This window comes from Anguilla anguilla, chromosome 14 (assembly GCF_013347855.1).
Source record: "Anguilla anguilla isolate fAngAng1 chromosome 14, fAngAng1.pri, whole genome shotgun sequence".
NCBI lineage: Eukaryota > Metazoa > Chordata > Actinopteri > Anguilliformes > Anguillidae > Anguilla > Anguilla anguilla.
In genome coordinates, this window is record NC_049214.1 from 38,607,822 (window position 1) to 38,634,420 (window position 26,599).

The 26,599-nt window shown below is 46.1% G+C and overlaps 1 protein-coding gene across 1 annotated transcript in view; it reads left to right on the plus strand.

The window, feature by feature from the left end:
* The first annotated feature begins 491 nt into the window (after nucleotides 1-491).
* LOC118212501 (astrotactin-2) overlaps nucleotides 492-26,599 on the plus strand; it is a 382,570-nt gene continuing 356,462 nt past the window's right edge. The window contains exon 1 of the mRNA XM_035390420.1: nucleotides 492-1,211. Within this exon, the coding sequence (XP_035246311.1) occupies nucleotides 872-1,211 (340 nt within the window). The 5' untranslated portion in view covers nucleotides 492-871. The remainder of the gene's footprint in view (nucleotides 1,212-26,599) is intronic.

Sequence of the window (26,599 nt, forward strand, 5' to 3'; positions counted from 1 at the left end):
CGTGAAGCCATATTCCTTGAGTTTGGTGTTATGTTAAATGAAGATAGCCGAGGTCAAGTAAATACCCACATACACACACATTATTATTAAAAAAATAATAATATTTTTTTTAACCCACAGACAAGACAACAGGTTTTGAGAACAGTCAAATATGTATTTATTTAAAATTTAATAAATACGTAATATTCATTAATTTCGGTTGACTGAATCACACTTTGACCTAAAACCCCATTGGTCTACCTCCAATAAGACGAACGTATTCGTATTAGTTGAATCGGAACGTTTTTTATTTATTTATTATTGTTTTATTAACAAAGAAAGACTGCTGCTGAGTGATAAATCAATAGTTTTTTTATTATTTCTTCTTTCAAACAAAATGCTGGATGTCTTAATTTCAGAATAATCCCATATGTTCTGTATTTATTCACAAGCTTACGTTATATTCTCACGCTCAATTCAAGTGGTACATTTGACTGAATTCACCGCAGAGCTAACTCGTCGCCGCAGTGTAGTAGTAAGATACGCAAAGACACGGCTGCCTAAATCGAGATTACGTGTAAGGTGTTCTTTCCGCTCCTTTGTGTTTCCATTTCCAGGGCAGACAGCCCCACTCTCATCGTCGTTTCATACTTTAGCGTTTCCCAATAGCACGTCCCAGTTCCCTCGGTCATCAAACACCTTACTGCACCTGACCACCGTACTGCCGAGAGAGAAAGAGCGAAGTAAAAAAAAAATAATTATAATAATAATTCGCACTTCACCTGTGCTGCCGCCTCCTGGACAGACGTGTCTCCAGTGCGGAGGCTTTGGTATAAGCGAACGAGCCGCTCATGAGGTTCTCTCAAAACAAGAGAGCTGCTAGCAGAACGGGATGGCTCGGAGAGTACCCACACTCAGCGCGTTCCTGCTGCTCGGGGTCCTCTTCGCGGGGAACGAAGCCGCCGGAGGAAGCGCGAGAGCGGGGATGCAAGATGAGAAGGCGGGCAAGGAAAACAGCGCGGATAGTCCATGCGAGGTTAAAACCGTAACCGTGTCCACACTCCCCGTTCTCAGGGAGAACGAGTTCAGTTTCACCGGCGGAGGTTCGGGGAGCGTGGCCGGTGTTGGAGGAGGGGAATCCCGTCTCCTGCTCCTCGTAAGAACAGATCTACCGGGAAGAATCTCCGTGTTGGATGATCTCGACAACACTGCTCTCCCGTACTTTACGCTGGGTAAGCTTCACTGTTGGCTACTTGCTTTATTCACGTCCTGATACCTTCCACGGTTCCTAATAGCCTAAACCACGATGATGAACGTACTAACTGTGCGCACCGACGGGTTTGTAAAATTGCAACTGGATGCATTTTATTGCTAGTTAATATACGCGGGAGGTGTATTCGTAAATTGTTAAATGTTATGACTCCGACGAAGTATAATATAGTTTTTTGTTTGTTTGTTTTTAAATATGTATGCACACCATTACATTTTGTGGGACAGGCTACGGGTTTCTTAGATTTCATCAAATGAGCTAACCTCCGTTTGCTTGCGATTTGAGGTTTACCTCTCTAGGTTTCACATACTGCTTTCTCAGAATGGTGTAGTAGCTATTTTGTTTTGGGTGATAATAAATACTGTGCTTTGCTCCAAGTGAATGGCGACTGTGTTTTTAAACAATATATATATTAGTTTGGCTGCGTTTTACCAGGATAGTAAGATTCCGCCTGCATAAATGGGGCTTTTCTTTAATTTCACACGCTGACTACATAAAGCAGTGGTCAATTTGTTCGTTTTAAATGTGATAAATCGAACCGCAAGGACGGATATAAAATTCATATTCTGAGCTTGAGTATTCTGGCTTAACTGTATCAAAGACTGTTAATACTGTGAGAGTTGCGTATAGAGCACGTATACCGTATACGTTTAATGAACGTTCTACGTACAGCAGGAGACGTGTATAATGCGTGCTGTTGGTCTCTGGCCTTGGTACTGAACGCGTTTATGCTGTCCAACTATATTTCACGCTGAAAACTACCACAATGTCTGAAGCTTTATAGTTTACTTTCTGTTTTGTTTGGGACTTTTTTTAAACAAAGCGATACTGGGTAAACTGCACTGAGAAGGTCATTATATGTTCTGCGTTGTAAATGGCAGTTTTGAGCAAAGGGGTATTTCAGGGTCTGTAATAGGCTATTGTTAATACTTTCTTCACGAGCGGTTCTTTCCGAATTGTGTGAGATTATGACGAACCTTGTATACCGTATCGTAGCATTGGGCCACAAAGGAAATGCCCCGCTCACAATTCTGCGGTGCAAGTCTTCCCGCAATTGGTAAATGGACGTAAACGTCGTTCCTTGCCGTGGAGACCGACAATGGATTTTTCCTCTCTCGTTATTCGTCGGGAACGTGCCGCTGCACTGAGACTGTGGTTGTGGTCTCTCTGAAAAGTACTGTACGACTCTGGCACCTCGAGTTTATTTTGGTTGCGCTGTCCAACGCACCAGGTTGTCACGCAGCTTTCTCGCTTCTGTCTAAGTTTGTCATGCCAGATGTCACACGAGTTGCTGTGGAGTTGGTTGTGAGAGATGCATTGCGCGATGTGACTTGCAGCTACTTCATGACACTATATGATCACTCTGTGGGTTCTGTCATCCGCACTGCAGTGACTTTAGATGCTTCTATCAAATAACTCAGGTGGTGAAAGTAAAGTTTTTTTGTTCGTTTGTTATTTTAAGGAATTGCTGACATTTATTTGAAAACAAACTGGAGTTTGGTACTGTTTCCTCTGTAAAACCACATTCGATTTCATCAGGGAGCACTGATATGTCTGCAGAATAGGCACTAATTGTTTTCACATAGACTTATTTGGTCGTGGGGGGAAAACAGTCGTCCCACTTTACACATTTTGTAAAAGAAAAAGACTTGTTAAAGTTGCATGTTAAAGTTGAACGTAAACTACAGAGCTCAGAACATTGATCAGCCTCTTTAGTGAAGGCCTCGCATCCCCCCACCCCCCTCCCCAATGTACAGTCTCAGGTAAAATCCACAGGCGCCTTGATTAGGCATTCTCGAATGGGGCGGTGTGGGGTGGCAACGGAGCGGAGTGGCGGCGGACCCGGGCTTGTAATTCTTAGCTTGTAGGTTCTATTCCCAGGTGAGGCATCTCAGTTGCACCCTTGAGCAAGGCACTTAACCCGAATTGCTTCGGTAAATATCCAGCCGTATAGGCGGATTGTACGTTTGAAGAATGTAAGCTGCCGATCCGGGTAATAGTGGCTGCTAAACGTTTAAAAAAGGAAGATCGCGACTGACGCAATATGCCGACGGATTACGCGGCAGTTAGCGAATGCAATGTATTTAGATTTTTAGATTTTGGCATTTTGCCTCCACCACTTGTCCCTTGAGAAAGGCTTTACTGAAATGTCAGGTGGAATTCCGGTGTGCCTCCATGCTTAAACCAAACAAGACTTAAACAGAGAATTTCCTTCTCAGCATTTTGAAATCCAATCCACGTTCTCCTTGTTCATTCCTCACCTGCTTGCAGTATTATATAATGAATACAGCGAGTGTTTAAAAAAAAAAAAAAGGAGAAAGACTGAATCGTTTCATTTGGAACATTGCTCACCTACTTTACAATGGATTTGAATGAAACCGTGGCAAGTGGAACATATGATTCTCAGGCTAAAATGTTCTCCTTTTCCCCGCCTGTCAATCCAGGGGAATTGCTAGGCGCTCTCTGAAAATTCTAGTGTCAGGGAACAACCTTTTTTTCCCCCAAAGCCAGATTTAGAATCACCCTGAAGCCAGGTAACTGAGCAGGTGGCAGATTTTAGAGTAAGCTTTTTTGAAATAAGTTATTCAGCGTTAAAGGGATACATTGGCTGTGTTGCCAATTTTGAATTCATGTTGACCTATGCTTTGTGATTCAGAGAGATAATAGGCTCACATGTTTCTATACAAAAAAGTAATTTGAGACATATTTTTTGCTATTTTATAAACACATAATACTCACAGGTTGGAGTGTAGGAGGGGGTGTATCCAAATGAATTGCACATTGCACACATCTTGAATGAATCCTTTTGAAGATCTGTTTATACTCTGTCGGAGGTGGCTATGAACCCCCTAACGATTATAATCGCGGAAGCTGTGACAGCAGTGAGCACGTTTTTTTCCCGCTGAATACACCTGCCAATCAGTTCCTTTCAGGTTCCACCGTGCCTGTCACGGACGCCGCGCCGTCAGAAGGGGGCCGGGGGGGGGGGGTCGCGCCGCGCCACGCCGCGCTTAATCACGCCAACGTGCAATTCAGAATAATGACAGCCCTCTGAGCGTGGCGTGGCTACCGCCATTCGCTCCACGTCTCGGCACAGGAGCGGAGGTTCCGTCCGGTCGTTTGCGCGCGAGCGGCTTGCCTTTTCCACGTCGTCGCTCGCCGACGCGGCTCGACCTGCTCTCCCCGGCCTCCGAACCGCTCCCCGAGAGCGAAGTTAGCGGAAAGTTCGCCAGCTCGTTACGACGGACGGTCCTCGAGTCGCTCTCGCCACGGCTCGATTTCAGCTTCTTTAGCGGACCCGACGTGACCTCCTCTGCCCTGCAATATTCGCACGAAAAAACATGATTTATTTTGAGCGTTAATGTCCCCGTCGGTGGCCCGCTCGCGGTGCGGTGCGGGGCGCTCGCGGGCGAAATCGCGGCTGCGTTTGGACCGAAAATCGCTCGGTGGGGGTAACTTAATTTCCCCCCCCCCCGATTTTTCTTCAATTCAGCGCTCCCTCGTTTCCTGCCTGAATTAGTTCTGTGGGAAGCGCCGGGGGGAGAGAGATGACGGAGCCGAGCTCCACACGCTGGGAGGTGCGCGCTCGCACAGCTAGCGGTTAGCGCCTCGCGGCGTCTGTCACTCCATCATCCGCGGACAGAGTGGAATTAAAGCTCGCGCCTCCTGGGAGGAGTTCCTTTCCATGTCGGTGTTTGGGGTGGGGGGGTTCGAGGAGCGGGCGGGGGGGCAGGCATAGGCTGGAAGGACCCCCCCTAACCCCCCCCCCCCCCCTCCCCCCCCTGGAAATGTGTAAATATCTGGTGTTCCAAACTGCATCCAGTCCCCACAGTCACTCAAGAGGCTTGCTGTTCCAATCTCTGGGGAGGGAGCGTAGATCTAGGGCAAGGGTAAATATGGGGACGTGTGTGTGCGTGTGTGTCTGTGCGTGTGTGTGTCTGCGTATGTGTGTCTGTGTATGCGTGTCTGTGTGTATGTGTATGTCTGTGTGTGCGTGTGTGTGTCTGTGAATGAGTGTGTCTGTGTGTGTGTGTCTGTGTATGTGTGTCTGTGTGTATGTGTATGTCTGTGTGTGTGTGTGCGTGTGTATTTGTGTGTGTGTCTGTGTGAGTGAGTGGGTGTGTCTGTATGTGTGTGTGTGTGTGTGTGTGTGTGCGTATGTGTGTCTGTGTCTGTGTGTATGTGTATGTCTGTGTGTGCATGTGCGTGTGTATGTCTGTGTAAGTGAGTATGTGTCTCTGTGTCTGTGTGAGTGTATGTGTGCGTGTGTGCGTGTGTGCGTGTGTGCGTGTGTGTGTGTGTGTGTGTGTGTGTGCGTCAGTGTGTGTGCAGACCGATGGTAAAATGCCAAAGGAGACGCCGGCCTCAAGTCTCTTTGATCCAAACACGACTGGCTGAGCAAGTCTAAATATCTATCGCATGCTCTTAAGTGAATGCTTTCTCGTGCTTTTGCTGCAATACCGGGATGGGTCTTGAAATGAAATGAAAAAAAAAACAGTGTGTGAGGAAAAAAGTGATGCTTCATTAAATATGCTTTCTCAACTTGAAGGACAGTGTGCTGAGGTCAGATTTAATTGTTGCTAGCTTGCTTTGTGTGAGAACATCCTCAATCTCCTCTTCTCATCGTTTACAAAATGGCTCATGATCTTTTCATGATTTAGCTCCCATTATATAAAAGTGCAGCGACGCACTTCAGAAAGTGAACTTTTACAAGAGGTCAAAGGTTAATTAGTATGGTTTCCAAACTTAGATTTCCAAACGCAGAGGCGCGCTTCGCTGGGCAGGTGAGGACATAAATGCCGTGTGTGGTAGTTTTCCGCTGACACGGAAATATAACGGGCCAACGACACCTGGCTCGCCAGCCAGCTTCAGGTCAAGAGAACGAATGGGTGTAATTTTGACAAATTGCTTTCTAAAAATGATCTCCTTTTGGTTGTGTTGGGGGGAAAAAAAAACGGCTTCAGAACCACGAGCGTGAGTAACTGAGCGAGAAAGGGATCGATTCCTGAAGTAGCCATGACGACAGCAAACAACAATAACGGAGTCGCTAATGCAACGATCAGGACTCATACCCTCACCGGCTTCCCACCCGCGAACACTGCCAACCGTGTTCGTAGGAACGTCTGACCAAGCCGGAAGTACCGCTACCGGGGATCGAACCCGGGTCTCTGCGGTGGTAGGCGAGTGCTTATCCCTCTACACTACCCAGACGGCCTTTTGTGCAGCACTTTAATGGAAACCTGCGTGCTGCACTTGGTGAAAGAGCAGCGGTGTTTTTGTGACCAGCAGAGGGTGACGTGAGCAGCAGCAGTGCGGTCGCAGCTGTTCGGCCGGTGTCCGGTCAGCCCTTCTTTCCCGGTGCAGTTATTATTATTATTATTATTATTATTATTCCCCCCCGGTGTCGGCTTTTTAAAGCAAAGCCTCCGCTCTTCAAGCCGTCTGAGCTGACTGTGACGCGGCGGGAACCCAAACCCGAAAGAAAGACTAAAGAATGAACTTTAAAAGGCGCGGTTTTTGGGACTTGATGCAGTGGGACAGTGGAGGTCGTGGTTATTTGGCGGAGGCCGCGGCTCGAGGGACCGCGTTACCCAGGGGGCAGTGGGGCCGCTCGCGCCGATCGGCTCCCCCAGACGGCCAGGCCCACAGGCCGAGGCTCACCGCAGGGGAACGGCAGCCTGCTTTCTCTTGGGGCTAATCACAAAGGTACTTGATGTTCTTTCATGATTTTTTTTTTGTGCGCTGTTTTGTAAAATATGAAATGAATTCTGAAGTGCAGGCAGACTATTTACATTTATATGAAAATCCATGCCATTCAGCATAGGAGTAGGGCAGCACCGGCATACGCACACACACACTCCACACGCAACACACACGTACATACACACACTCCACACATACATATACACAACACACATAGCACACACACAACACACATACATACACACACACACAACACGCAACACACATACATACACACACACACACACACACACACACACACAAAATACACACACACAAAAGCACATATCCACAGTCTCACATGCAACTCTTCTGCTGAGGTCACTCCACTGGCTACCGGTCGCTGCCAGGATCAGGTTCAAAGTCCTGACCCTCGCCTACACTGCAGCCAACAGGACAGCCCCCGCCTACCTACGGGACATGGGTCGACCCTACACGCCAGCTCGACCGCTCCGCTCTGCTGCAGCAGGGTGACTTGTACTCCCTGCCCTCTGGGTGAATGGTTCTCGCTCATCCCAACCACGGAGCTTCTCCGCCCTGTAGCTCGCCAGTGGTGGAACGAGCTCCCGTTCTTCTATGAATCACTCGTTCACTGCCCATCGCTTCAGACTGCACCTGAGCTAACTATCACTATTCTACAAGGCACTCTCAATCTGGGATTGCTCTCATCATTTGAATCCTTCTAATTTGTTCTTGTAGCACTTTGATGATACACTTGGACCTCCACTCAGCAAGGCCTTCGTGAGACCATTACCATGTTTTTGCGTGCGTTTCTTCTTGATATTAGTAACCGGTAGCGTGTGATAAGTATGGAAACTAAGCAATGTCTTTGAGCAGGAAATAGTTTTTGAAAAAAAATAATGTTCTCTTATGAGGACTATGAGTTTACCTTCTCATAAATAATGTAAATTGTATATGATATAATTATATTACTATATCAGTTATATTTATTACATTAATGGAGTTAAAATGGCTTCAACTGAAGAACACAAGAAAGTCACCAGTGTGCATCATACAGTTTATTTCATTTATTGTAATGTTAAAACTTTGCATTACATGCAAAAACTGATCTCCGATGCAGCAGCGAATGTTTGGATCTGTATAGCGCCACCGTGAGGTAGGATTGAGCTAAACCTTCAGGACTGGAGTCTCCATCTGACTGTTAATGCACTTACCAAGTTTCATAGCTTGTGGAGTGTGATTCAAAATGGTAGCTTGTCGCACTCTTTGCATTCTATGTATGGACTTTCATGGTAATGAAGACCCATTGTCCCCATACAAGTACTTCATGATTAGTGGTCTACCGGCTCGTGACTATCACTAAAAAGGGTCACATTTGCATGCCAAACAATGAATATTTCTAATTATAAATAAACATGGGTTCACCGTCAAAACGTACCATTTTCACTTTTACTCGTTCTTCTCCCATACAATACCTTACAAAACTGCGACTGACGCCATCTTGTTTACAAACAGTACCATGGATTGTGCTGCCAGCTAGGGCAATCGATGTTGCCAAGCAACCTTATTTGAGTGCAACAGTTCTACGTTAAGGGAATTACTGTACATCGCTCAGGGAAGCCAAAATGGAATGTCCTCGTGTAAGGACACAGGTAAGGCTTCTACTGATGTTAATTTAGCTTGTCTATGATTGCATGCAAACATTAAGGCAATCAAAACTTTAAAAAAACTTGAAATGCAGCAGGCCAATCATTCACAAGCGAATTGCACAAATAAATGCCCTGACCATTTCTTATAGTTTTAGAGGTGTTTTTTTTTTTTTTTGTTGGTGTGATTTCTCCTATAGGAAGCTTAGGCGGCTTCCCTAAGACTTTTCAATGCTGAAAGATCCCTACTGTAGGTCCCTGCCCATTACATTCCCTGGTCGTACTCACTGATTGTTCATTTCTGTGCTGTACACTGCTGTCATTGTGTATCGGCCTGTGTTTAACAGGCCCAATGGAGCCCAGAGTCATTCTTTTTCCCGATACAATAGTACGCTCCCCTCCCTCCCCCCCCCCCCCCCGCCCCCGCCCCCCCGCCCCCCCACTCCCCCGTGCACGAGTCTCTGACCTTTCACGTACCGCGGTGCTTTTGCTTCTGCCTCTGGTGGAATATTCTGTTTAAATGAACAAATAAAAGGAGCTGGCCTTTCGGAGCGATCGGTGTCTAGGCTCCGGCTAATTGTTAATCTGTGGATTTGGACAAGCTCGTGCCCAGTGAGCGATTCTGTAGCGGAGGCCCGGAGTGGGTGGGGTTTCATTCTGTGCCCCCCCCCCACTGAGCGCTCCCCCTGCTGTGATACAGCTTTTACATAGCGCAGAAAAATGTGTGTGTGTGTGTGCGTGCGTGCGTGTGCGTGCGTGTGTGGGAGTGTGCGTGTGGGAGTGTGCGTGTGGGTGAATATGTGTGTGGGTGCGTGCGTGTGTTTGTGTATGTGTGTGTGTGGGTGTGTATTTGTGTGCATGTGTGTGTGTGTGTGGGTGAATATGTGTGTGTGCGTGTGTGTGGGTGCATATGTGTGTGTGCGTGTGTGAGCGTATGTATGTGGGTGTATGTGTGCGTATGTGCATATGTGTGTGGGTGCATGTGTGTGTGTGTGTGTGTGTGTGGGTGAATATGTGTGTGTGCGTGTGTGTGGGTGCATATGTGTGTGTGGGTGTATGTGTGTGTGTGCTCATACATGTATGTGCATGAGTGCATATTTGTGCCTATGTGTGCGTATGTATGTGGGTGTATGTGTGCGTATGTGTGGGTGCATTTGTGTGTGTGTGCGTATGTGTGTGGGTGCATTTGTGTGTGTGTGCGTATGTGTGTGTGTGCGTATGTGTGTGTGTGCGTATGTGAATGTGTTTTTGAGGGGCAGAGACAGTTCAGAATCTCCATTTTGTTAATCACAGATATCATCGTAACATCATCAACTTCGCCATTAACATGGCTGTCATTCACATCATTATCATTAACATCGGCATCATTGGCAATATTACCATTATCGTTAACAGTGTAACCATCACATTAACAACACCAGCGTCTTCAACGTTTTGCTCTAACCTTTTTTTCATGGACAAATACGTATTGTGCGGTGGGTACAGTAGTTTGTGCTCTACTGTGCTTCAAGCAAATTAAAACATTGCATTAACTTTGAGTATATTTTCATGGAAAACAGCCAATATCTACCGTATTAATGCACAGTATACCTTCAAGTGAGTCAGGGAAGTCTGTCCTTTCAAAATAGCTCAAGGAGGCATTCAGATGAACTGCCGTAGAACTGCACTCTTCATCTTTATGATCTACTTCTCCCAGAATCTTCCATAGTTCATATAACCAAGTTGAGATCCTTCCTTTTTCTCTTTGTCAAGGGAAGTATTCACTGTGAGACTAGACGTGTGTTGTCGATGGTTGTGTGTGTGTGTGTGTGTGTGTGTGTGTGTGTGTGTGCACATTTTATGTTCTGCTGTCCATTTGGTAATATGTGCTGTTTGACAGTCCTTTGTTTACATGGCTGCCAACCTATCATGCAAATGATATGTCTCACTCGCCAATGTTGTGACGTTAATTGAGTGAGGGTGTCAGGATGAAAAGTTAATTGGTATTGCTATACAAGATCAGGCAGTGGTATTTCTGGATTAATGTTCAGGTGTTATAATGATTATACCTTTTTGTGACTATATGAATGATTTAGCTCTGGTAAGTTTGAGTTGTTGTTGATGCATGAATTCAGCTTTTTGATACTGTCCAAAAAGCTCCATGCAGCTTCTGTGATACACAAAGTTTTACTTTGTTTATGCAGCACAGGGAAAAAAAAAAAAAAAAAACCCCGTAGGTCCACTTTGAAGCGCCTGCAGCTGTGCAGTTTTGACAGCTCGTAAAAAGACTTGTGACGGGAAGAAACTGCCGCGTGTCTTCCCCCAAACGTACCGTCGAATAAAGCGAGGAACTCGAGATTAACAGCCCGCTCTAGACCAGCGGGAGCTTTGATCGAGGCCCCCCCCACGCATCAGAGAGATGAGGCAAATGCTCAGAAGTACGTCGTCAGTCCCAGTCCTGTGTGAACTCTACTTAAACCGTGTCTGGGTTCGCTGTAATCACATGCCATCCTAAGTACATCACAGTGAAAAGAACTGAATAGCGGATTAGTTCAATACTCAACGGTGATATTACTTATTGGTCACTCACTGGTGTTCCAACGTTTTTTTTTCAAACTATGAAATATTTTTAAACACTCTATGTATGTTATTCATTATTATCAATTTCTCTTAAGACCTGCTAATGAAAGTCGCATTCACTGGTGGCTTGAATTCATATTCATACGTCTTCCATGAACTGTGCGTGAATGGAAACGTCTCTTTGCGGTGGGGTTAAAAGGCTCAATTTTCCTTTTGAGATATTTAGCGCGGTGCACATTTTGATTGAACAGAGGCCTTTTACCTGAGATTATAATTACCACCGTCTTGTGAAGTTTTCCCTTTTTGTCTGCGTGGACTCAATCAACATCAGTCCCCGACTTTGACCTGAAAAATAATGTAGAAGATTTGTATTCTTCGCACAGGGTAATGAGTTCACCGACCGTTGAACCTAGCTGGCTAATGTGCTTGTGAAGGGGGAAAAAGTGAATGCTCGTGTGCAATCGTGGGTCAGAATGAAGTGTCTTTGAGTTGCTCAGTGACTCGGTTGAGTCCAGACGGGTGTCTTTTGATGTAATAGTTCTGATCTTCCTACGTCACTCTGTGGCTCAGAGTGAGACTGCGAGCGCTGTGGCTCTGAGAGATTACAGGATCAGGGCTCAGTCTGCAGTGCTTTGTAAGCGCTGTACTCAGGATGGGATTTATGCACCGTATACGCTCTCCATGAAGCCGTCTGATGTGTAGAATATTAATTTTGCTGTGCCGGATCTTGACACGCCCCTCTGTTTGGTCGCTTACGTCCCTGTCAATAACACACGTGCATCTTTGCGTGTTTGTGTGTCTTCGTTTGTCTTTGAGGTAACAAATCTTTGCACACCTTTCCGTTTGGTTGCTTATGCACGATATGGCCAAATGTATGTGGACTCCCAAAACATCACAGCCGTATGTGCTTGTTGAACACCTCATTCCAAAACCATGGCCATTTATATCTAGTTGGTCCTCCCTTTGCTGCTATAACAGCCTCCACTCTTCTGGGAAGGTTTTCCCCCTAGATTTTGAAACATGGCTGCAGGGATTCACTCCCATTCAGCCACAAGAGCATTAGTGAGGCTGGGCACTGATGTTGGGTATAAGGCTTGGCTCACAGTCGGCATTCCAGTTAATCCCAAAGGTACTGGATGGGGTTGAGGTCAGGGCTCTGTGCAAGCCAGTCAAGTTCTTCACCACTGAATTCAGCAAACCATTTTTTATGGACCTTGAGTTGTGCACAGGGTCATTGTCATGCTGAACAGGAAATGACCTTCCCCAAAGTTTTGTCACGAAGTTGGAAGCGCACAGTTCTGTAGATTGTCATTGTATGCTGTAGCATTTAGATTTCCCTTCGCTGGAACTATGGGGCCTAGCTCAAACCATGGAAAACAGCCCCAGACCGTTATTCTTCCTCCACCAAACTTTACAGTTGTCGCTATGCATTCCGCCAAACCCAGATTTGTCCGTCAGGCTGCCAGATGGCGAAGCGTGATTCGTCGCTCCAGAGAACGCGTTTCTGCTGCTCCAATGGCGGTGTGCTTTACACCAGTCCATTGCGTGTGGCTGCTCGGCCATAGAAACCCATTCCATGGCGCTCTTGACAAACGGTTCTTGTGCTGACGTTTCCAGAGGTAGTTTGGAGCTCTGCAGTGAGTGTTTCGCTAACGTGGACAGGTGATTTCTATGCGCTACATGCTTCAGCGCTCGGCGGTCCCATTCTGTGAGCTGGTGTGGCCTACCGCCTTGCGGGCGAGCTGTTTCCACTTGACAATAACAGCACTTGCAGTTGACCGAGGCAGCTCTAGCAGGGCGGAAATTTGATGAGCTGACTTGTTGGGAAAGGTGGCATCGTATGACAATGCCTCGTTGAAAGCCACTGAGCTCTTCAGTACGACCCATTCTACTGCCAATGTTTGTCTAGGGAGATTGCGTGGCTGTACACTTGATTTTATGTACCTGTTAGCAATGGCTGTGGCTGAAATAGCCAAAACAACAAATTAGAAGGGGTGTCCCCATACTTTTGGCCGTGTAGTGCATCACTGACAATTACACGTGTGGGTTTGCATGTTCACGTGTTTGTATTTGAGGTGAAAAATCTTAACACTTCTTTCCGTTCAGTCGGTTAGATCGCAGTCAATAACACAAGTGTATGTTTGCGTGTTGATGTGCATGTGATTGCGTGCCTGTTTAAATTTATTTTCTGGTTATTTTCTCATAATTCATTTTGTATATTGCAATAACACACCTGCTGCTTTTATCTTATCAGCCTTTTTGCAGTGTTATTTGTAAACATGTTAAACGTCTTTAATGCATTTGGTTTTCAGTCATCTTGCTAATTATTTGCTCGCAAATAATTAATTATCACTCTAAATCTGGCCCTTAGTTTGTAAATCCCTGGTAATAAGTCATTAAGCACTCCTATAAATATTCCCGTGTTAAACCAAGCAGTGTTTCAGCTTCCAGGTAGCTTCATGTGTTTTATTTTCTGATTCGTGTTGACTGCAGCACCGTGGTACGCAAGACGCACGCTACCCTGTTTTAATTTCTTTTGTGAGGCAGCGTATCTCCAATAGCAACAGTGTACGCTTCTCGGAGCTCCAAACAGAAGATCATGTGGCTGCAAACCGATGTACTCTGTGAAGCGTGCACACATGATGAAGAGGTTCAGTTGTTGTTTGACTAAAACCTCAGAATGGGAAAAGATGTGAGATCTGAGTGACTTTGACAGTGGTATGATTGTTGGTTGCCAAACGTGGTCGTTCCAGGATCTCAGAAACAGCTGCCCTCCTGATTTTCACGCACTGCCGTCTCTAGATGTTGCAGGGATTGGTGTGGTTAAAAAAAAAAAAAAGCGTCCAGCAAATGGCAGGTTCTCCCGGCAAAAACACCTTGTTAATGGGTGAGTTCAGAGGAGGATAGGCGGATTTGTTCAAGCTTACAGTACGGCCACAAATTCTGAGATGATTACAACCAACGGCGTGCAGAAGGGCATCTCTGAACGCATGTGAGGACCATACCAAATTCTGATCCTGTCAGCTAAGAATAGGAAGATGAGGCTACAGTGGGCACATGATCACCAAAACCGGACGATCGAAGATCGGAAAAATGTCGTCTGGTCTGGCGAGTCTCAATTTCTGCTACAACATGCAGTTGGTTGAGTCAGACTTTGGCATAAACAGCATGAATCCATGAATTCATCTTGCCTTGTGTCAACGGTGCCTGCTGGTGGAGATATAATGGTGTGGGGAAAGTTTTGTTGGCACATATTAGTCCTTTTAATACCAACTGAGCGTCATTTGAACTCCACTTCATACCTAAGCATTGTTGCTGACCGCGTGTGTCCTTATATAGCCACAGTCTACCCTTGTTCAAATGGATGTTTCCAGAAGGATAATGCGCCATGTCACAAAGCACGCATCACCTCAGGCTGGTTTCGCAGGCATGACAGTGACTTCGGTTTAATGGCCTGCACTGTCCTCGGATCTCAGTCCAACAGAGCACCTTCGGGATGAGCCGAAACAGGAGGCTTTAGCATGAATTTGTGGCCAAAAAAAGGAACTTGCGTGATGTTGTCGAGTCAGCTGTGACCAAAAATCCCTCCGGATTGTTTCCAGCAACTTGCTGAATCCATGCCACAAAGGATTCTGGAGGGAATCATATCTGGTACTAGACAGACATACCTAATAAAGTGTTCATTGAGTGTATACTCCTTATTTTACGCTTCCACATTTCAGTATTTCACAAGTGCTTATCTGCTCTGCATTTTCCAGGTGTTAACCCTTTAAGGTGTACAGGTAAGACTGAAAATGCGGGATTAGAATGTTCTTAACTGAACGTTCTAATGCTGATGTCACAATCACTACTGGTAACTGAAAGCAATGGAGTTCTAGAACACTGACTTGTTCAAAAAAACCTCTACTCTTCAAAGGGTTAATTATACCCAGGCGGTGCACCACTGCAGGGAGGTTCTAATACCATAGAAGAAGCAGAAACGTGAATGACACGATAGCACCTTCTGCTCTTATCATGCCGAGGTGGGTTTTTAATTTCAGAAAGTCTCGAGGTGCACTCGTTCGCTCTCATTACGACGGAGTGCTTTCGCCGGTGGGGGGGGGGGGGAGTGGATTTTGGACGGGCCGTCAGAAAATTGCTTTTCTGTTCTGACTTCGAAGAGGCTTTTTTTCCGTTAAAAGTCGATTTCTCTCCTCCCGCGAAAAAAAAAAAAAAAAAAACTTGCGCTCTCCGCGGCTGGCGGCTGGCGGGGAGAGCGCGCAATTAGGCCCGGCGGAACGCGAGCGACTGCGCCGCGAAGATAAAGCGCGCGCCGCGGAAAGCGAACAAAGGGCGGATTAGGAGCCGCGCAGGTGAATCGCACCGCGCCCGACGCACCGTTTACCTCCGTGGCATTTCCAGCGCCTTTGAGCGGTTTATCTTGTACGCTTTTTTAAAAAATCCTAATTACTGTGCGTGCACGCTATTTGCTGATGACCGAGGGCTCTCCAGGAAAATAGCAGCGGCCAACGTTTTCTTCCTTTTTTTTGTTCTCGTGTGGCTCCTTGCCTGTTTTAGCATCGTAGGGTGCACCGCAAGCCCATTCTCACACCATTCAAGGAGGCTTTTACACAACAAAAGCTTGAACCGGGAACCAGGAGGCTGCTTTTACGTACAGTGCACTTAACTTCCAGCTGGGAGAATTGAGGCCTTTTATCCGACCCGCCACGTGTGGACGAAATATCGCGCCTCGTGGGGACGAAATATCGCACCTCGTGTGGACGAAAGGCGTGCGTGTGTTCGTTTGTGCACGACGGACAAAGGGAGACCTCCAGCGTTGAGGTCACGCGTGGGCGTGTAAAACGACCTCACCCGACACGCCTTCCCTCTCCGTCTCTAGCCCCACGGGGCTCAGGAACTGCCCCCCCCTCCCCCCCCAAAGCAAACCCGGAGAAGTTCCCGCGCAGCTACACCAAACCGCGGTTCGCCCCGGCGATTAGCGGTCGCCGGGTTACGCTTGTTCGCGCACCTGGCGGCAGTGTAACGTAATGGGTAAGGCGTTAGTCCTGTAACCCAAAGGTCACAGGTTCGATTCCCCAGTAGGTACCCTTGAGCAAGGTATTTAACCTGCATTGCTTCGGTATACATCTTGCTGTATAAATGGATGCATGTAAAAAAGAAAGTTGTGTAAGTCGCTCTGGATAAGAGTGTCTGCTAAATGCCTGTAATGTACTGTACCTATTTTTTTTTACATGAACCCCACTATCATGTTGCAAGGTGGCCATCTGTGATTTCCCGAATCTCGCCAGTATTTTCCTTCCATATTTAATTCAGTGACTGAGCAGTGGCAGCGGTGGAGGTCATGACGCGCGTGATGATTCTGTGCGGTGCTGGATACTAAATGGGCGGCGTTGCCAGTTCCACGTTATCATCTCAGTTGAGCTTGCGTGGTCGGCCTTTCGGTCATTTCTCCCAGACCTGGGGATTTTCAGTGATATCTGGCGCGTTCGGGGCGAGCAATGGAAAGGTCTGGGTCTCCTCCGCGGCGTTACCCACGATGCCAGAGGAGGAAACGGCGGGCGGATTCGGGGAGCTGGACGACGGCGGTTAACCCGCTGTGCGTGGCAGAGTCGGTCGCCGACAAGATTTTTCGAAAAAACGCCTCGTCGTGAAATGGACTTAATCCTCGTCGCTTTCAGCTGGAGTTCGGGGAATTACTCATTACGCGTTTTTTTTACGGTTCGGAGGACAAGTGCGCACTTCTGTCAAAGAAATGACTAGGGATGGTGGGTGGGGAGGGGGGGACGGGGACGGGGGGGGGGGGGGGGGGGGGCATTGTGAAAGCAATCAAGGATAAGGGAAATGTCAGCCGTTGAAACGCCTGGTTAGACGGTCTTATCTGGTGTAGGGCGACCGCGTTTGTAATCTGTGAGCGATTATCCTGGGAAATGGCTCCTCACTCCTTTTTGCAGGAAGATTAAAGGTGTTTTGTAAAAACACTGACTTTGTTCTTTGGACAAAGAAAGGCAAAATGGAGAACAAACAAACGGTGGAGAATACCAGTACCGCGCCCCCACCCACCCACCCACTCACTCGCCCACACACGCGCACACACAATGTATGCTTAATTTAGAATTATAGTCTTTGGCTGTCAGTCCAAATCGCTTTTCTCCATTGTGCACACGGCGTTAATTCTCTCTCTTTGTCTCCGAACGCTTCCTCAGAATGCGTCTGGGTTTTTTAGAAAGGCTCGCCGCCGCCTCCTCCTCCTCGCACTCCGGTTTCGGGTTGCTAATCGCGCCTCTGAAGACCCGCTTGTTCCTCCGCGGCGGTCTAGACGAGGCGTGGCGGTTGCGCCGACGCGTGCGTTCGCCGTTCCGACGGCATACTGCGATCTCACGCTCGACAGCCCTACAGGCCACGCGGTATCAGAGAAATCGGCTGCGGGCGTCTACTCGTGACATCACCGTTACTTTGCTCCCTTATACCTGTACCGCTCTGTCCTCGCAGTTTGTGTTGCTAGGTGACCCCTGGATAAACCCCCCCCCCCCCTCTAAGCCGAAGAGAGGCGCTTTGCTTTCCGGTATTTCTGAAAATGCCGTGCTTTTGTCGAAATTCGCACCGATCCGCGCGTTCGGAAAGCCGCGGGGTCGGCTCTCCGCCTCCCCCGCTCGGTCCGCCGCAGCCTTAGCGGCGCTCGCGCTCCGGCTACCCGCTGCTGCCGTCGCAAAAGCACCCGAATACTGAGGCGGAAGGGGGGGGGGCCGGGGGTGGGTTGCAGCCCCCCGCACGTTTTGACCTCACTCAGGAAGGGCAGCTGAGAAGCGCGGGCACGTGGTCTTACGGGCGCGGTTTCGTTGGGGTTACAGGCTCGTTAGCAGCGCCGCTGGGGCCGAAAGTCTGCTCTCAGGCATACCCGCCGTGCCCTATCCCTCGAACCTCTCGGCTCTTGCGAATAAAGGTAGCACTCTCTCGTTTTTTTTGGGTTGCATAAAATAATTGCCAATTGACCACGGGAAAGCTGTGATTTGTTAAGTTATAAAGAGAGACCGGTAGTAAATGAGCTCGGCCTGATCCGAGAAATTGCTGCATTATCTAAATGCACTATGCTCTAATTGCTTTAATGAAACGACCAAACAACAACAACCAGTTTGTGTTCCAATGTTCTGATGGTATAATTGCACCTGATTATTATTAATTCAATTAGTGTATCAGATGATTGAGGTTCGGTACAAAAGCAGTCCAGAGTGTAGTTTTTGTTTAAAAATAAATAAATAAATAAATAAATAAATAAATAAAAATTGTGGGATGATTTCTGCATCGAAAATGAAAACTAATTAAAGAGTCATTTTGAGGGAAGTAAACCTCAAGCTGGTTTGGATTTGGAGGCTAATTAAACTGGGTAGAGGTGTGAAAAAAAGTCACTTTTAATACCGTTTGGTGTGCTTTCCTCAGCTGGCTAGATAGGCCTTGTTCTCAGTCGACCTAGCAGCCAAAAATGAACCATCCAACCATTCCCTGCTTTGACGAGTTTGTTTTTTTTTTTTCCCCCCTGTACATAGGGAGTTGAGTCCGCTGGCTTTTTTTCTGTCAGAATCTGTAAAGGATGCTTTTGCGGATCACAGTCTCTGTGGTAAAAAAAAAACCATGGTGGGTATCGACGGAGGGGATCGTGTAGTTTTCTGTACACGAACGCTGGAGGGGGAGCTTGAACTTGTTATCGGTTCGCGTTGCAGATAATGCAAGCAGTCAATCCCCTCGCTGCTACCCCGAAAACCTCTGATCTCAATGTGTGTGTACTGATATTTAAACACTGGCAGTGAAGGGAGTCAGATGAAGCAGATAGAAATCGGGATAAGCGACTGCCACACCAGTCAGCTGTGTTTCTTCAATCGCTGTCGGCCCTGAGGTAAGTCAATCCAGTGCTTGTCTGAAATTTTGGGATTTAATGCTGGATCCAGGCCCGTGAAAAAAAAACTCCCTCTTAAAAACATGCACGCTCTTGCTGGTTAGTGAAGCAAGCTGCTTTTTGTGTGGGTCCTCCTCCACCAGTTTCTACTGTAAGTCCGTTTCGGTTTTTTTTATCATCGCGTGTGTGAGTATGTGTGTGTCCTAAATCAGAGTAACCTCTAGGATGGTTAATACTTCATCGTTAATCATAATTGTGTCCTCACAATGTCCCGATCTTACTCCGCGCCCTCTGTCTGGACATTTTTGATCGGAGCTTCTTTTCTGTTGCGTGTGAATGATGAGCAAGTCCAGTGAGAGGCTACATCACAGCCACGTCCGTTGGACCCCAGCAGCGCATGAATTGAGGATGCTGACTTTTGTATAAAAGTCGGGATCAGCAGAAGAGTGAGAAATGGTGAAAAGCCACCTTGATTCAAAACTGGAAGCGTACTCGAATTGTACTTGAATGGTATAATGGGCGAGGAGCCGGTCTTGTAGCCTAAAGGTCATAGGACGGAGTGTAGCACAGTGGGTAAGGAACTAGACTTGTAACCGAAAGGTCGTAGGTTCGAGTCCCGGGTAAGGACACTACCGTTGTACCCTTGAGCAAGGTACTTAACCTGCATTGCTTCAGTATATATCCAGCTGTATAAATGGATACAATGTAAAAAAATGCTACGTAAAATAGTTGTGTAAGTCGCTCTGGATAAGAGCGTCTGCTAAATGCCTGTAATGTAATGTAATGATTCCAGTGTGGAACCCTGCTATTGAGTAAGGTACATAACGTGCATTGCTTCAGTATATATCCAGCTGTGTACATGGATGCAATGATAATGAAATGTAGAAAGTTGTGTGAGTCACTCTGGATAAGAGCGTCTGCTAAGTGCCTGTGATGCTATGAGGTCGTAGGAGCTGTCGGAACTGACGTCGGACTGAGAGGGTTAGGGGAACTCGTTCACGCGCGAAACTCATTTCAAACTACCGGCAACTACCGGTTATTTCTTCCATCAGGCATTCGGACCGGGCGTTACGTTGTCCAGACGGGACCGCGACCCGGGCGGGCACTAATAATTTGAAAAGCGAAGTGACGAAAAAAAAAAGACGTCTGGCGACCATGCCGCGGGCCCTCCGTGGAGAAAGGAGCCGGCTCGTGCGGGGTGCATCGCTCTTCGGGGGCTGTTTTGGGCGGGGAGGGCGTGGAGCACGCTCACTAATGATTTGATTGCCGCTGGGAAAAACCGGTGCCGCCGAAATGCCACGGGGGTTTACCGGATAAATCGGGGTCGCGTCGGAACCCGCCGCGGCGGCGGATGTTAGACGGACCGCACGCGGGCGCTCGGTGCGCTTCCCTAATTTCCCACCGGCTGCCAACGGCGAGAACACGGGACAGGTCATTCACGGTGGTCTCAGACTGTGCCTCTCAGCAGTCAAAACGAACTGCGTTCGCCTGTCGTCTGATTCACTGAACTAATCGACAGTTAGATTTGATGTCTGAAACTTAGCATTTGTTTACTTTAGAGTATTATGCTAAATATAATGGAAATGAACTGAACTATGTCTGAGCAAAATATCTTCTAATGGTTTCTTTCATATGATGGTCATTTGTACTTGGTGTGATGGTGTGTTTGTGTGTGTGTGTGTGTGTGTGTGTGTGCGTGTTTGTTTGTGTATGTATGTTTGTGCGTGTCTGCATGTGCGTATGTTTGTTTGTGTGTGTTTCTGTGTGTGCGTATCAGAATACATTATAGTTTGACTGAAAACTGACAAACAGAACTGCTACAACTGTCAAAGCAGCTGAAAATGTAAATCTTGTAAAGCTTCTAGGGGTGCCTGCTTTGGGAAAGGTCACAGCCTCGCACAAAATGCTGAGCTCAGACCTGTAAAATATGCAGTATTAAATAAATTCAGTTTTTGTTTTTACCAGTTTTATGTTTTGTTTTTTGTTTTTTCCTTACAGTGTGCTACTGTATGTTAAAACTTGCTTGCACTTGCTGTCAATCTGTCGTTTAGCATTATAAGGTCTGGTATGCAAAGTCCAGGTACATAGGGGAATTTATGCTTTTTTTTGCTTTTGAATTGAGCTGTAGTTTTATTTTTCTGTTTCCTGAAACTAACAGGATGTTCGCATGTTAAATTTGAATCCAGGATCAAGTTATTTTTTACGCAACACAACATAACAGTGTAACATAACATAACAAAATGATGACAACAGGCCATTCAGCCAAACAATGCTAGCCATTTTCCTAACTAAATTACTCCTAGTGCTGTACTTCTAACAATTGCTATGTCACCTTAAAAAATGAAAGGTGTCAGTGAAAATAATATTTTTTTAATTGAACAACTCATGAATACTTAATAAACTCTTTGCTGAATTGCATTGTGTCTGTGATTTTCTTAATAGATGACTGTTAATATCAGTTTGTGTCAAACTCAAAAATGTGAAATTTGTCAAAGGACAAAGATATTCACACTCCTTGATTTGAAAATGCAGATTTCTGAAACCCAGTTTCTACCACAATTAATTAACTTAGTCATAATGTAAAGTTCTTATCTGATGTACATTTAAAATTATTTTAATTGTACTGTTTGTGTAAAAAAACATTAGAAAAAAAATATAACAATCATTAGGTGTTTTAGAAGTGAACCTGAGCAAAGATACTGTATTGTGCTAAACACACTCAAGCTCAACAGTCAGTAGAATGCCTGTTTCCAGATGCTCGGGGCATCCAATCAAAGGCCCTCCTCAACCGTCAGGTGTGCCCTTTAAAGGTAAACACGCGGCGAAACCTGGCACAGGCCTCTCCTGACCCGCTGGCCCGGTCCGCTCTCATCTCGCACGCTGTCCGTCAGCCGTTTCTTAGAAACCGCTCATTAAGCTTCACCTCGTCAGCGCATTCGCCACACATTAATCAGACGCCGGCTAACGATCTCATTTCACTGCCTAATTGGACCGCGAGCGCTCCCCGATTCTTTCTCAGTGTCCTGTTTGCACGCGTTTTTGGAAATGCCTCCTCGCTTTTATGATTTCATTTTGGCGGCTGATGAATTATAATTGTTTAAATAAGGATGATATTAATGCCGTCTGGTGAACTTGTAGATGAACGTGCCATGGAGAGGCTTGTTTACAAAACGTGTGAACACATCCGTTCTGCCTCTCGCCCGGTGCATGCTGGGATAGTCTCCGGCACCTCCCACGACCCTGACCAGGAATAAGCGGGTACAGATAATGGATGCATGGATGGATGAACACAGCCAGGCAAATTGGATATCTAAGTCGTATCCAGAAGTTTCTTTCAGAGAATGAGCGTGTTAATTTGCCCCGCATACACAGCACAGTGTTCAGTGATTGGCCAAAACACGTGGGTCATCTAACCAGTTAAGTGTGAATTTTGTTGTGTACAAAGAGGAAATGGGTACATTCTGTGTTGCTGGTTCTGATGGTGCCAAGTAGTAGAATGAAACCAATTGGGTCAGCACCCCCCCCCCCGATTTGCTGGTCTACTTTTGTCGACTACATCCTGTCTGAAAATTCCATCTCAAACCAGCCTAAACTGGTTTAATCTGTGTTTTCGACACTTCTGACTGTTTTTAGCTGGTCGACCAGCTGACCAGCCTATGTTCAGCTAGTCCGCCAGTTTGGCCACCAGCTTAACCAGCTTTAACCAGCCACAGACCAGCTTTAACCAGCTGAGATGCCAACACGAAGAGATGCCAACCCAGCTGGTCTAAGCTGGTATTTTCAGCTGGGTCGGCGTCTCTTAGAGACCATGTCCAACTGCTTCTGAAAGTGCAACTGAGGAGGCCCCTTTTTTATTTTCTCTCTAAAGCTCGATCTGCAAAGCACCGATTCCGCGGGAGCAGTCATTCAAAACTGATTTCACGGCTGCGAGATTTGATTTCATTCACCTGCGTAAGTGAGCGCAGAGACGGTTTCGAGCCGGCCGTCTGACATTTATTTAAATACAGCCGTTTGGAAACCGTGTGCCCGTCAAACGCTGGGGATTGTGGTAGTTGTAGGAAGACTCAAAGGCATCCGGGGTTCCCGTTCCCTGCTTTTTTTTCAATGACTGACCGGTGTGCATCACTAGGAAACTAATAAATAACTGTTGTGCAATTATGTAATAGAGCATGGTGAACGTGTTTCTCTTAAACTTGTGTCTGAATCGGCGAACTTGCCTGGGCTTGTTGAGTACAGGGGAAATTTTCCCTAAATGCAGCGCACTTAAAATCACAGGATGATGTACTTATTTCCTGAGATTTGTTTCGGCTTTATTTTTCGAAACGAGGCACAAGTTCACCGATGCTTCCCTTCAACAACAACAATACGGGCAGAACGTCTTGGACCACTGGTTCCCCTACTTTTTTTTCTGATGCGACCCCCAAACGAAAGTTCACAAATTTATGCGCCCCCGACACCCCACACACGCACACACACGCCTGGTGCCTAACAACACCGTTTAGCCGCGACTGCGTTTTGGCGATATACCACCTCCTCTCCTGTCTCATGGCTTTATTATAGTTGGGTTGTGATGATTGACATGCAGTAGCCTACATTCACAAATATATAAGAAAAAAATATATTTTCTAAAACTTTTTTTTTTTAATTTAATTTTCATGCGACCCCAGAATTTGGGAACCCCTGTCTTAGAGCCTTCCATGGTAAGGCTGGAAGATAGGGTGGAGGATGTTTTCAGCAATTTTGCCCATCGCATACTAAAACATACACACTAAACAGTATGTAGTATGCTCAGTGGCCAGCATGTACTTTGAGGACACAGTGGTTAGGAGGCTGATTCGGACACAGCCCGTGTTCTTTTAAACGGAGAGAGAGAGAGAGAGAGAGAGAGAGAGAGACTTTCACACCTCTATCCCTCAGTTAAAACGCAAGGATAAGCCATCGCCTTGCTTCCATCCTAAATGCTGTCCTGCTCTATTTTACACCCGGCCTGTATGAAATGGCATTGAAAAAAGAAAGAAAAACACCAACGGCTAACTATAAGCAGGTATCCTGTTCATGAGAGAGCGCTGCACTTAAACAGAACGCTGCGAAAGGGCGTTGTTCGTGTGTCCCAGGGTTTGTGAAATTATTTACAAAAAACCCCGTATCTTTCTTTTTCTCTCAGTTAGGATTGGCGTGTTGTGCTTGCTGGTTCACCCTGCAATGCTGCAATGCCCTTAGTCTGCACAGGAGAGGGTAGCGTGGGGGAGAACATGCCCTTGGTGGTTATGTAGGCTACCTTGCTCAAAGGTACATTCCCCCCCCTGCACCACCCACCACCCTTGTGATTTCGTCCGGCAGCCTCTGTTGTTAGTGCAGGTCCCCAGCCGGTGCACTACGCTGCTGGTTGGATGAATTACTCCGCAGCTGTTAAAGTTTGGCTTTGGGGAAAAGGGCACGCTGAGGCTAGACTAGCCTTTAATGGAGATGACCGCGAGTACTTAAAGTATGATATTCAGCTCTGCAGACTGTAAAGCAAAACACAGATGCCAAAACTTCAGCCCACTCACAAAGTCATTTGTTTCCTAATAGCCTTAAACAAGGGCTCTTATTTTGCACTTTATGGATTTTCTAACGATAAAAAAAGTTATACGGCTCAACAGTCAGCGGCTAATGGTTCTTAAGTAATAGAATCAAAACCGTTTTAAAAAACCCCATATTTTTAGTGTATTGATTTTCATATGCCAATGATATTGCTGCAGGAAAGAAGAAAGGCAGTATGTTTTTCCCTAAATACAAGTAAGCTGCGCTCGGTTGTAAAATGTTTATTTTTAAAGCAATAGTGTAATTCAGGTGTTGAAAGAAAGAACGTAAGAAATATGTACATGTCTGGATAAGACTATTGTCTAAATATATAATTGGGATATATTTTTACAATCTAATACTCCTGTCTAAATCTCCACAAACAGTGCAGGAAATTGTAGAACTCAGAAGTAAAAAAAAATATATATATTTTTTGTTTTTAAAGGCTAATTTTACACCCGTTGCCAGGCTACTGAGGCCGACATTCAGTGCGGCCATTTTGAATACCCGTTGCCTCTATAAAATTTGAAGGGATCCGACTAGCCTGAGAGAGTTCAGTAAATACCAGTGACATGGCTATTTGTATAGACCTTCTGATGGAATGGCATTTGCGATCGAGCGGAACACAAAAAAAAAAACGATCTTTGGGAAAATAAAAAAAGGTTACGAGGAGAGGAGGAAGAGAGGAGACGTCTAGACGAGTCTCGTTCATTACGCTTTACGTTCGTTGCGTGCAGTCTTAATCGGACGTCGACTCGGCTGCCATTTTGTATAATGGAGAAAGCCTATGCCCTGAGTATGTATGTCTAAATGTTCCAGGGAACCTACGTTCCTAGCTATAGTCTGAATATCCCATTTAAAGGGACAGGTTACAAAACACGTATTTAATCCCTGACAGGTATGCTAGAATGTCCGTTGGGCTGAAGACTTACAAGTCGGTCTCCTTAAATAGAACAGTCACACAGTTCCGTGAGTTCTTTAGCCGCTCCATGCTCAAGCATCTGTTTGATTCGTGCTCAGTTTGTTTTGACCTTTCCGGGCTTCTCGTTGTTCTGTAATTGTATGACAGTAGTCACACAGCAGCTGTTTACGGTGTGGGATTCTGTACGTTGGCAAAATTAGCAGGAAGAAAAAACATCTCTGCATGCTGTGTCTGTGTCTTTTCTCCCTAATTGGTTGACATTAAAATGCCGTCTTTGCCTGGTACTAGTCGTTAAGATTTAAATGGCGGTAAATACTGCTGCTGGGGTCATGCTGCCAACGCGTCTGAAACTCCTGAGGCCGTCCCAGTGTCAGGCAAACTACTGTTTTTTCTCCTTTGAAAAATGAGTTGTGAGTTTGTATGTGTGTGTGCATGTCTGTGTGTGTGTGTGTGTTTGTGTGTGTGTGTGCACATATACACACATGTCTGAGGCCGTCCCAGTGTCAGGCAAACTACTGTTTCTTTTCCTTTGAAAAATGAGTTGTGAGTTTGTGTGTGTGTGTGTGTGTGTGTGTGTGTGCGTCTGTGTCCGTCTCTCTCTCTGTGTATGTGCCTGCTTGTGTCGTGGTATTTGCACAAAAATCCTTAATTTCAGATATTATCAAAGTTGAAAAGTGCAGCAATTATTTTTCTTTTGTGAACCAAAATCAAAATTCTACAAGCACTGTTATCTAGTTTCTGTGGAGACAGTCTCTTTTTGGTAGGAACGTGCGATAATGGTACTGTACGCTCAATAGTATTCCTGTTAAAGTGCCCTTAGTTTTTTGTTTAAATAACACCTGAATATCACAGGTGTTCCCAAAACTCTTTAATTATGTTTTTTAATAAAAAATTGTTTTTGCTTAAACACAGAAACTGTTTTGCGGAGTAGTTACAGGATCAATGTTAGCAATCATCAATATGTCAGTCCGCATTGAGCTTCGTGTTTGCTTTTAATGAGAAATTTCACTGTTTGACTGACTGTGGCTTCCTTGGTCAAAATATTTCTACAAACGACTCATTTCCAGATT